This window comes from Halyomorpha halys, unplaced genomic scaffold (genome assembly GCF_000696795.3).
Source record: "Halyomorpha halys isolate HHAL.00 unplaced genomic scaffold, Hhal_1.1 Scaffold1447.1, whole genome shotgun sequence".
Taxonomy (NCBI): Eukaryota; Metazoa; Arthropoda; class Insecta; order Hemiptera; family Pentatomidae; genus Halyomorpha; species Halyomorpha halys.
Window position 1 is genome coordinate 195,358 of NW_027113820.1, and position 13,559 is coordinate 208,916.

Sequence of the window (13,559 nt, forward strand, 5' to 3'; positions counted from 1 at the left end):
AAGTACATGAAATAATTCAATTTGAACAGTAAAAAAATAAAATAAACATTAAACTGTTGAGGTGAAGTCACACGGATTCCAAACATTTTTTTTTATTTATGCGATTAAAAATTAACCCAAGTTCTTATTCTTACTATATACCATATTTAAGTTTCCATAATGAAGGATTTTTATTAAATTTCAATAAATGCAGGAAAACAAGGAAATATTCACTTTTTATTTAACATTTTCAGTTTGATCTAAAAAATTGACAATGCTTAAGAGAATGGAAAACAACTTTGGATGGTGTTGCTAGATACATATAAACAAGAAATACAAATAAAAGGCGGGCAGAGGATGTGGATGGATTCTGTGACTCGATTAGGGGAGATAAGAGAAAAGCTGCTGGATTCCATGAAGGCCTTGGCAAGTGACCGGGGTGGTTGGCATGCTTTAGTCGAGGCACCTCTGCACCGAAGCCACAAAGGAGGAAGTGGAAACAAATAGTTCTATAATTCTCATGTAAAAGGTACAATTAACTCTTTTATTATTATTATTATAGCTTGTATGGATGAATTTTAAAATTACAAACTTTGAATAAATTTTACTTTCCAACTAATCTACGACGACGCTAAATAGCACAGTAGTAACAGTCCAGACGATGAATTTTCACAAAAAAAAAAGTATTTCAGAAAAAAATAATAATTTTTTATCAAAGATTCTATGAGTTCGAAGTGATAAATCTAATATTCAGCTCTGCCGCCTTACTATCCGTCGATTAAAATTCTATATGAAATTAATGCTGACAAAATGTCCTCCAAAGTCTGTATATTAGGGGTATTCATGATCTTTAGTTTAACATGTTAAAGCATGTTAAATGGAAAAACTTAAGTTAAATGAAGAAATATTTCCTTATTTTACTAAGTTAAAACGACATAACGTGTAAGATGGCTGAGAGTCTGTTACTAGGTCTGTTAAATTGAGAATGTTGTTACGAAACAGACCAACTGAGCTTGTCACCGTTTTATTTGTTATCTTCTTAGTAATTAAACTTACACAATTACTCGTAGTTTGTGATTTGTTTTTTTTTTTCTTTTGTCTTGTGTTTTGGACTTTTTAAAAAATATAATCAGTAGACAAACTTTTACACTTCTACTTTTCGCTTATTTTAGGCATGTTGTAACAAATTACTGTAATCAAAACTTAGAAGTAAAAAATAAGATCAAGTTTTGGAAGGAAAGGTTACTAAACAAGTTGCTCAGAAAATTTCGTTTTCGACCTGAGTGGCAGTTATGGGGGATTAAGGTAATTTAGTGTTAAAAAATTAAAAATATATGAAATTTCGAATAATTTTCAGGAGTTATGTTTCATTTAATTTTATCGACTGTTTTTTCTAATCAGGATGTCCAGTGACCTTGAAAACCAGGAAATGTAAGGGAATCCAAGAAAAAAAAATGTTTTTAGAGTTCTACCCATGGGTAGTTTCTCTACAGGCTGTATCATATCATTGTGATCATACTCCAAATTTGCTTGTTGTATTTTATACACAGTTGTAAATGTCAATAAATAAATAAATAGATAAAAATATATATTTAACAGAAAGTATTATTAATAAATATTTCCTTAATCTTTTTTTTTTTTAATAATTTATTTATAGTTATTTACAGCTGTATACACATATATACAACAAGTAAATTTGCTGTAGGTGTCCTTAATCTTTAATTATTTTTTCTTGTAGATTGGATATCCTGATTAGAAAAACAGGTATTACTTATATATTTGTATTCGTATAAAAAAGAGGAAAACTGCCACTATGGGAAAGTTCACTGTCAAAACTAAAAAATGAAATGAAAGCTAAGAAAGGTTTTATTAATTAAAATAATCATTAATAATAACAATAAGTAACCAAATGTTTCAGAATCATTACAACAATCATTAAAAAAAAGATTCATCCAAGTACATATAATAATTAAATTTTCCAATTTCCAATGTTTGGACAACTTCACCAAAACGTCAAGTATGTCACTAAAATCAACTACAACAGAACTTTTCACTTCATAGTAAAGGGTGTTTTTTTAAGCCCGATAGAACTTGAAATTGTAAAAAATAACACAAAAAATTAAATTGTAATCAAAATTTTTTTTTTATTCGAAAGATCAATACGTGACATTAACATTTGAAAATGATTTCGGGCATATGGGCACCGCGGCTGTTCTTGACGAAGCGCATTCGGCAGTTGGCAACTGACCCGTTGTTTTATCGCAAAATTGTGTTCAGCGATGAGGCGCATTTTTGGCTTAACGGGTTTGTTAATAAGCAAAATTGCCGCATATGGAGTGAGACCAATCCACAAGAGCTACAGACTCCATACACCCTACAGACTCCATTACATCCAGAAAAATGCACCGTTTGGTGCGGTTTTCACGCTGGTGGCATCATCGGACCTTATTTCTTCAAAAGTGAGGCCGGAGCTCGCGTTACGGTCAATGGAGATCGTTACCGCACCATGATCAATGATTTTTTGTTTGAAAATATGGATGACATTGATCCGGAGGAGATGTGGTTTCAACAGGATGGCGCTACGTGCCATACGGCGAACGCAACCATCGACTTATTGAAATCAAAATTTGGCGATAAGTTGATTTCGAGAAATGGACCTGTCAATTGGCCTCCAAGGTCGTGCGATTTGACACCTCTCGATTATTTCCTGTGGGGCTACGTGAAGTCACTGGTTTATGCTGATAAACCAGCAACAATTGACGCCTTGGAGGCCAGCATTGTTCGTGTTATTCGTGACATACGGCCAGCAGTGCTCGAAAAAGTGGCCCAAAATTGGACGTCCAGAATGCGCTTCGTCAAGAACAGCCGCGGTGCCCATATGCCCGAAATCATTTTCAAATGTTAATGTCACGTATTGATCTTTCGAATAAAAAAAAAATTTTGATTACAATTTAATTTTTTGTGTTATTTTTTACAATTTCAAGTTCTATCGGGCTTAAAAAAACACCCAGTACAATTAGACTCAACATCTGGAACAATCAGTGGTAAAGCCTAGTTAATACGCCTTGAACTATTAAGAGCAACTGTTCCAAATTTCAATAGTTTCAGCACATCGAAATCTAAACTTATATCTGAAACTAACTATTTGACGAGTGTAAAGTTTGCCTGGGCCAAACAGGATAATTAGAAAGGAGTTTTTCTCAGAAAACCGAAAAGTTGCCTTTCATACAGCTACGTGTGAGCGATCGTCGCATAGTCGTGCTGAGGAAAACTCTAACATATAGAATATAGATGAGTGTCCGAATTTAACGTGAAATATTTAATGAGAACACTCAATGATATTCCATATGTTTGATTTCCTTTTAGTTCGACTACGCGACTATCCCCCAGTCGCGTTTAGCTTTTATCATTAAGTAAGCTTTATGCGCAAAAGGTATTTCTATTTTAAAATAGAGATAAGGAAATTACCTAGCATAATTTTTTTTTTTTACACGGAAAATTTGTGGTTTTCATGCAATAGGTCAAATACAATGTATTATAGGCTGAATGTTGTTCACGGCAAATATGTGAAGTTGTAAAAAAAAAAACACTTAATTTTCTATTTATTTGTTTTCTATTTGTACTATGTTAAGTTGATGCACAATAGGATATTTAATGACTAGTGATTTTTTTTTTTCCAGATACTAGCAGAAACTTATTTTTTATGGTATTACATTATATACAATGTTAGAATTATTCGAATAATCCACTGCATTCAAAATATTTTAAAATGTATGTTGTATGTCATATGATACACGGGCAAAAAATATCGCAGATGTAAAGGAGGCGGTTGTGCAGCAAGTACTGGGGTGAATCTTGGACGGGGCCACCTTCGTCTCATTTGGAGGGGGGAGAGGGGAGGTTTACACAGAATACCAATCAATTCAATTCCTTTGTTCACTTACCATATGTCCACAATCTTACAATCTGTTAATTATTAATAATTAAAAATGGTAATTTTTCAGGAAAAAAAAATTTTTTTGAACACTCCGAATAACATTTATAACACAAGGAAAAAAACGATAATCATGGAGATATTCTTTGAGGAACAGATGAACCTGAAACTAACGTCATTGGGAACAGACAGAATTTGTTAATTTAAAGGAAAATTTAACTAAAATTAGTTATTTATTCCAAGTTCGACTTACAAAACATAACCTACCATTTAAATTTTTAATATGTAATATAAAATATATGGAATCTGATTTATTGAGAGCTCAAAATGAATCAAAATTTTCTGGGCAGGTCATAACTACGTCAGCAAAACTGAGGGTATCATTTTGGGTTTAATCGTTCGATGCAATTAACTCAATTAGAGTGTTAATGTGAGAATTAACTGAATCCATTGTTTCATGAAATACAAGGATGTTTGTAAAAGTTTTTTTTTCATTCTTATTAGTGTTCATGCGGAAGGTTACAATGCAATGTCACTTTCCATTCGAGAGGTGATTTTCTCATCTTTATTTTAAAATAGTAAAAAATTTACTTTGCAAATCATAAGCCATGAATAAAAAAAATGGAGACAGTGATTTTTAGTGGTTTTTTTTACCATATTGGTTGGACAACTTTTAACACTATTCCCTCTTTGGGTATTTACATTTGCCCTATTGCCCCAAATATAACACATTCCGAAAAAAAAAAAAAAAAGAAAAAGAAATGTACTGATAGGAGTATGAAACGTAGGTAATTTTCTCATTTCTTCCGATATTCAATCATTTTACCTCGAAAGTTTTGTTTGCTACTTATTAAAAAGTCAGCCAAGTACACTTAGTAACACAATTCCCCATAAGAATCTATCATCTTACTTTGAACATCCACAGCCAGCCGAGAATACTCAAATGCCTAAATATAGTAACGGATTCTTTAGTAAAAATTAATTATTTTATGTACTTGGATAAATCCTTTTTTTTTTTTTTTTTAATGATTCTGAAACATTTTATTACGTATTGTTATAATAAATGATTATTTTAATCAGTAAACCCTTACATAATTTTCATGTCATTTTTTATTTTTAACAGTGAACTTTCCCATAACGGCAGTTTTCCTCTTTTTTTCTTGGATTCCCTTACATTTCTTGGTTTTCTAGGTCACTAGGTTTCCTGATTAGAAATCCAATCAATAAAATGAATTGAAAATTAACCCCTTAAGATTATTCGAAATTACATACATTTTTCAATTTTTGAAAGTAAAATTACCTTAAACCCCCATAACTGCCACTCAGGTCAAAAACGACCTTGTACAGCCGTGGAGGACAATTTGTCAGCATTAATTTCATATAGAATTTTAATCGACGGCTGACGAGGTGTCAAACCTGAAAAAAAGATTTAGCTCTCAAAACATAGAATCGTTGAGAAAAAAATTACTATGATTGTTTTCTGAAAAAAAATTTTTTTTTACTATGTTTGTTGAACAAACCGAAACATAATGAACGTTACTAAAAGCAACACATTAGAACTTTCCACCTGATGTTTAAACAACATTCACCCTTTGGGAATTGCATTTGAACTATTGCCCAAAAATCACACATTGAAGAAGAAAAAAAAAATTATAGGAACATGAAACGTAGATAATTATCTCATATTTCTATTTTACCTTAAAAGTTTTGTTTGCTAGTTATAAACAAAAAATAAAATAAAAATTCAGCCAAGTATATATAGGAACTCGATTTCCCATAAGAATAAATCATCTTACTTTGAATGCCATCCCTTTCCGTGATTCCGGCGTGATGGACTGTATCCAGTTTAATAAGCACTTGGGAACGAGCCGAACCTTAAACGAGTGAGCCGTAGTCCATTTTCGAGCGTATTGATATCTGATAAATTTGTAATTTATTATTTATTCCAGTAATATTTGATTATTCTTTATAATGATCTCTTGTCATTACATCATAGTATTATGTGATGTACATTCATTTTTTAGTCCTCATATGTTATTTTGTACTTTATTTTCCTTACTTTGCACATGTCAGTAACTTTATATCTTTATTTATTACTTATTCTTTTCACTTTTTTATTTGATAATTACAATTTTCCACATTTCAATAGCGTTATACCTATAATTAGGTATTTCTTTCATTTACTTTTTTTAATTTTAGTTTTAAAAAATTTGCTTTTTTTTTTTTTTTTTTTTTATTATTTCCTCTATTTGCCGTAAAAACGTTTGTTAGCAAACTTCAGATTCGTTGTTGCCATTCTATTTTTTGTATACATATATAATAAACAAAGTTAGACTTCAGTTAAACACCAAGTCTAACTGTATGTATATTCTAACTTATAAATAACATATTTAGTTTTTCATAATTCAAATGAACTTCGAGAAAGTTTACTATCTTATATTGTAAAATATTGCCCTGAACATATCACCACACTTAAGAACCTAAAGTAAAGAACTACACAAAAAAAATTTGCCTGTTTTTTACTAGAATTTTTTTAAATGTTGAGAGATGCAAAATATGAAAAGGTTTTTCATTTTTAATTGATTAATATAGACTGGAGAGGAATATCCGAGGTCCAACTTGAGAGACTCCAATTCTCTTAAACAAGTTCTTTTCCACTATCATATTTAAGCTTCTTTAAAATAACCATGTAAACACATTTAGGTTTAAATACTATTTGCTTTAAATACAATAAGCTGATAGATGTAAGTATTCTAATGACAAACCTATAAGATTCAATTTGATTAAACAATGCTATATAATTTAGTCATGTCCAGAATCATTTCAATTAATTTTAGTTGTTAAATTACTTATTGTATCACTTAACCATGCAGATGTCAGTTATACTATATGCATTCTGATGATAACCATCCCACTGTAGTACCATAATCCAACAACAGTTTTGTGACAAATACAATTTCATCCAGTGGTTACTTATAACTGGCTAACTTCATTCTTTTGTAATGTTTGTAATACATGTTTAAAATAGATGAGACTGGTATTATTTTAATTATTGGTTAGTAATTTTCAAAGTTACATAATTGTGTTAATCAATCCTGGTTTTTCAAATAAACTATTGTTCATGTTTGAACAAGATTATTGACCCAAACCTGTTTCAAATGTACTAATAATCATGAAAGGTAAATTAGCTGTTTGAATTAGATTCCCAATTTATTTTGAAGTATAAACATTTTTAAAAATTTATGGTAATACCAGTAGATAATGGACCTATTTGTTTGTTATAAAATACAAAAATATACACATACTGTACAGGCTTGATTAAATGTATGCAACTAAAAGTCTGAGTTTCATACACCTAACTAGTTTTGTTACATGCACCCTAACCCAATATTACTCATTATTTTGCAGACAAGAATGATACACTTGGGTTCCAATTAACAATGAAATGTATGCCACCAACTTTTTCCATATCTTTTTAGCCCAACATAGGTTTTATTTCCCAAACTGTAAATCTACTTTCCTTAGTGTTTATCAAGCTTTGCAGATGACCTCTTATTGTCGACCAGTAGAAGGAATGGAGTATTCATCTATATACAAATTTTAAGAATAATGCTAGAATACTTACCACTATGAATTATAATTAAGAATACCTCTAACTAGAAGATTCTTACAGCAACATTCGTGGATTAATAGGTAGCAATGTTAGTTTTTATTTATTGATATTTACAATTGTACTAAAAATATATACAAGTAAATTTTATGTAAGTTATACAATGGCTTGATACAAACATGTGGAGAATCTACCCATTGATAGACCTCCAATAACGTTTCTAGAGAAGATCTCAAGGCCATTTTCTTTTCAGACGCCTAGGAGGATTATCTGGTAATGAAGGAGAAGCCAGGTTAAAAACAGGTAGATTTGGGTGGTTAGAAAGTTTATCATGGAAAGATTGGTTTCTGGTTCTGGCCAAATCAGTAACATATGAAACATTAAGGTCTTGATGGATGACTTTATTTGTGACAAAGGAGCATTAAGAATTTTGGATATTAAGAATTGGATAAGAGAGGAATTTGATGGTTTAGTTGAGCCCCAAAGTTCAACGCCGTAAGTCCAGATAAGCCTTATGATAGTCATATAAATGAGTCTTTTGTAATTAGTTAGAAGTTTAGACCGTTTGTCCAGTAAATGTTGTAATAGTCGGAATTGATAAGCAGTTTCCTGTATTTTCAATCTTCTATGAGGATTCCTAGTCAGTCATTTGTCCAGATATAGTCCTAGGTAATGGATCTGTTCGACAGGAATAAGTGGGATATTATTAAAGGATACTGTGGGGCAGGAAGTCATGGGTGTACAACAAAGGATAAATGTGATTTGGTGGGATTTATTTTAATCCTGCAGTGTTGACACCATTCTTCAAGAGTGGTGTGGGATTGGAGGGTTTGGAATACAATAAAAGGGTCATTATTCAATGATAATAGACATGTGTCATTGGCATACATGGTAAGGATGGGGTTAAGATGAGTTGGAATGTCAGCTGTAAAAACTGTATAAAGGATAGGACCAAGAATACTACCCTGAGGTACACCAGGAAACTGAGTACATAGGGGACAATACGAATAAAAATAGTTCATTCTTAAATTTAAAAAGTAACATTATTATAAAAACAACTTTCTTAAACCAATATACTCAATTATTCTAGTCTAACAATCAAGGATTCAACACACAACCCAAATAACCACGTCCAGACCATTCTTTGGGTTTAAGATTAAAACGCTTGTGTTCTCCATCTCTTTTAACAACAACTTTTATATACAAGTTTAAATTTCTTTTCATTTCTTCACTAATGTCATTAATGTTTCTCATGTTATCTCCATTGATTTTTCCAAATTCCAGAAGTATATCACCTTCTCTCAAACCCTAAAATATAGACATAAATAAATAAAAATCAGAAAAAAAAATGCTTAAATATAAACTGCAAGTTCATACTTTATAATTTTTACTTTCACTTACTTATATATGGAATATATAGTAACGGAAAGTATAGCAATCCTGGAAAATTAAAAATTCGAGATTTTAACGGAAATACGTGTTTTGAAGTCTCCTGAATCCAAAAAACATAGTTTTGCAAAATAGTCTGTTTATGTGTGTATAAACAGCCCAGCTCAACAATGAAAAGTCATAAAAACTGAATTCACATATTTAATGCTGGAATGTTACAGCAACTTTTTCGCTACAATCGATCGGGCAGAAGTGCCACATTATATAATCTATTTTTCACATTTTTTGGATTTTCTCAAAAACAACTAACAATTTTTTACTAAACACATTATGTCAATATAGAATTAAATGGTCTTTAACATGCTAGGTCTTATCCTCATGGAAATAGTCTGACCTGGCTTAAATGATGATTTTTTAAAAATCTTCCCCTAAAGTACCTTTAATTTTGTTTATTTGAAAACCAATAACAGTTCTCATTGTAATCAATAATAATAAAAACTAGATAAATACAAAATATTAAATTATTTCATGAATAATAGAAACATCCAATCCAAACAGTAAAAGCCGAAACCGCCCAATCTTTTCCAATCGAATTACGAATTCGTTATCTTTAGTTGAACTGTTGCATTCTTGGCAGGAACAAAATTTATATTTGTTGTGCCCACCTCGAGGAACCCCGAAAAACGAATTTTATAGCAACAGTAAAATAAAAATTATTTGTTAATAATTTTCACCTTCCAATGTCATTAGATCTTTTGTTTTTGAAAATCATAAATAACAATAATTTTAACCCAAGCCCACCAAACTACACAACACTTGAGGACGTATGTCAGATGTTAAATGAAAATTGTGTGAATCGCACACTACACCAGAATAAATGTTTTGTACATAATTAAGTTTTATAAAAATAAAAAATTGCTATAGTGCACACATCACAAAACAAAAGATCTAATGACACGGGAAGGCGAAAATTATGAACAAAAAATTTCTAATTTCTTTTGCCTCAAAAGTTGGTATTTCAGGGTTCCTCAAGGTGGGAATAACGAATATAAATTTTGTTACTGCCAAGAATGCAACAGTTAAGAAAAAGATAATGAAGCTATAATGCTATTGGGAAAGGTTGGGTGGTTTTCCCCACTCGAATCGGATGTTTCTATTTTTTTGGCTTTTTTCTCCTTTAGTTATTCATAAAATTCTTTAATATTTCGTATTTATCACTTTTTAACTGTTTATTTTTTTGAAATAAACAAAATAAAACGTGCTTTAGAGTATGATTTTTGAAAAATTGTCATTTAAACCCTCTTAGACTATTTCAATATTGATTAGACCTAGCTGATATTATAGACCGTTTCATTGTTGATTTACATATCACCTTAAATATGTAATTTCAGTTTCATATGAATTTTTGTTTTTAAGATGGGCTATCCAAACACAAAATTGCTATTGAAACTCTGGATATTACGGCACTGGAATAAGCAAAAAGCTATAATAAATCAATACATGATTTTGTGATCATCAAATCAATAGTACCATTAAATAAGACTCATTTTAACCACAGCATACAGCAAAGAAGAGGAAAATGTCACTATTTCAACATATTTATTCAAGCTGAGGAATATTGGAGGGATTTTAGTGTCAAAAATATTATAGAGTAAGTTAAATGCTATTTCTAAAATTATTTTAATTGTTTTATTTAGTACTTTATTTGAACTCGCTAAAGCCTTATTTTTAATTTTAATTATTTTGTTAATGAGTAATCATTAATGTTTTAGTCATAAAATCATCATTTCATTAACAATAAAATTTCTGCTTAGTTTAAGATTTTAAGTATAAAACCAATATAAAAATAAAATTTTGAAATTAATAGTTAACATACAGCATATTCACTAGGAGAGCCCGTTTCAACCTTTCCAACCACTGCTATCTTCTTATGACTTTTAACGCTTATGGAAGGCCTCTCTGATCTATCTGCAAATTCAGGCAGATTTTGGGAATGGTACTTTATAAGAAGGTCTTCACACTTTTTCATGGCTAATTTATAGTCATTCTGTTCCTCTATAAAAAGAAATAAAACAATTGTATACAAAATAGATATTTCAAAAGTAAATTTTACTGTGAAAAAAAAATCTTGTCCCAGCATTATATTAGGGTAATAAATAAGGAAATATTAGCTGAAGAGCAAGTCACAAACTATTTAAACAAGTGCAGCCTTAAAGGTGTGCAAGTATGTAGTACATATTGTAGTATAACAGTACATACTGTTAAGTGTAACCCCACAGGACTTCTTCCAAAACAAATTGTATATTAGTTTATTATTTACACTAAGGAACTTTTGAAATAAACCAAAAAAAGAAAATTTAACCCCCCTTCAAAATTTGATTAGAATCCAAAAATCTGCCTCCAACATCACTGGGCAGATTTTTTGATTAGTACCTTTCAGGAAACATGTATTATGAATAAAACTGTTTAGATTGTCACAGGTAATAAATTGTGGATGACATTTCACTGTTGCATTGAAGAAAGCTTCTAGAAACTCTTTCGCATACGATTACTTACATTTTTTCCTAAATACCATAGTCATAAATAAATTAAAATGAAAAGAAACTTATCCAATATCCACAAGTGAGTGAAAATTGAAAGGGGGGCCAGTACTAGTGTATGGCTTTGGTTACTGTCAGCTGTATGTATACACTCTAGCTTATTTTGTTATGTTCACACCCATACATTGACAACATACACAAACCGTACATACAATGGATGAAAATGCTTAAAAAGTATCCATTCAAAAATTGAGACTTTTGGAAACCTCGAGAGATTCGTTTGGGACACTGAGACACAAGAATTAAAACCAGTGTGTACTGCGATTAATTGGGTCACCTGGCAATCCTAGAATTAATGATTTTAATTAGGATCTTTAAATTGACTACAACACACTATTTTTTGTTTAATTGTATTATGATATTATTAAAATCATGAGGCATAATAGCATATATAAAAGATTCTTATCAATGAGCGCCGACAGGCGCGCGCCACTGTGCCCATCTGACATTAAATGTAAATTGATTTCAAATTTTTGGATTTGTAATATATTAGGGTTCCTTTATATTTTTTCAAAGATATAGAGAATGAAAATACTAAGAATTTAAAGAGCACGCACCTGTGTGTCAATTTTTGTGATTTCTAAAAGTTCAAAATTAAAACCTATAATTAGAATTCTTTAATAAGTTTTTAAAAAGTCAGTAATTAAAAATGGTATAGGTTTCAAGATTTTATATTTTAATTTATACAGAAGTTTTCAATCACTTCACCTTCAAAAACATTAATATCGAATAAATCCAAAAAGTTTAAATAAATCAAAATACGAGTTCAAGACCTAATAATTGACAGCATCTTCATTTTCTATACCTTGGAAAACACATAAAGAGATCCTAATTAAAAAGCTAAAATAAATCAATATATGACTATGTGATATTCAAATTGATAGAACCATTAAAGATATTCAATTTAACCAAAAATGATTTTAATCAATAGATCTGTTAAAACGGTAGTAGTTTACCTAACTAAGGGATCTAGAAGATTACCAGCTAGAAGAAGACTGTGATTGATTGATTACCAGCAATGAGAAAATTGCTGAAATATGAAGGCTTAAATAAATAAATAACGTGGTTCTTCATCTTGGTACTTTCATACTTGGAAATATGTTCACTGAGACCCTCATGCTTTAAACTGATTAACGTAAGTAAAAATTAGTAGTTTATTAGTAATTTAATAATCGACAAGTACAAAGAGGAAGTCATCTAGAGGGTTATTAACCAAAAAATGTACCTCTGAATCCTGGAAATAAGACCCAGCCAAATGGAAAATAGTTGAAACTGTCTCATAGAAAGTTTATTATCAAGAATCATGATCAATATCTATATCTGTCCTTAACACCACATAAGCTTTTTATACACCTGATTTTTTTCAATCCTTATAAAAATGTGGAATAGATATGATATAAAAAATGCCTTACCCAGTCAAAGAAAGTTGACTATTTCCATTTGAGAACAAATAAGAATGGATAACATTAATTTATATTTTTTAAATGAACTAGGGTAATAAAAGATTTTAATAATTTACAAATAACAGCACTGTCAATTAATCAATTTCAACATTATTAGCAATAAACATAGTTCACTTACTAATTAACTGGGCTCTTGCATGTCTGACTTCATATACATTGATATCATTTCGTGGAAATCCTTGTTTGTCAACCAATTCATCGTTCATTCCAATGTTATTCTGAAATAAAAAATATTAAATAATTAGTGATATACTCATTCACGACAAAGTGATAAAATTTTAAATAAGTTGTTTAAAAATTCCAACTAGCTTTTTATGTACAATTCAAAGAGAACAACTCTAAAAGTGAAATGATTCAATGCTTCTTTTTCCATATTAATTTATTTCTTCGACCTATTTGCTTTTGCGCAACTTACACTAGTGTACACTAATGTATGGAACAAATTAATTAACTATTATATAATTATTAATTAACCCTCGATATGATTATCCTACATAACGCTAAAGTATACTATTTCCTACTCCTCTATAAAACTCAGTAGTACATTAAATTTAGAGACTAATGAAAATTGTAAATATTGACAG

General features: G+C 30.2%; 1 protein-coding gene across 1 annotated transcript; it reads right to left on the reverse strand.

Annotated features, from left to right (window-relative positions):
* Positions 1 to 7,595: 7,595 nt before the first annotated feature.
* On the reverse strand, positions 7,596 to 13,193 carry LOC106689744 (26S proteasome non-ATPase regulatory subunit 9; the record flags this gene model as incomplete). Its single annotated transcript, XM_067051134.1, is given in 3 exon segments — positions 7,596 to 8,831; positions 10,789 to 10,967; positions 13,094 to 13,193. Coding segments are annotated over 3 exon segments (489 nt in total), but the record flags the coding sequence as incomplete, so codon positions are not given.
* Positions 13,194 to 13,559: the final 366 nt, after the last annotated feature.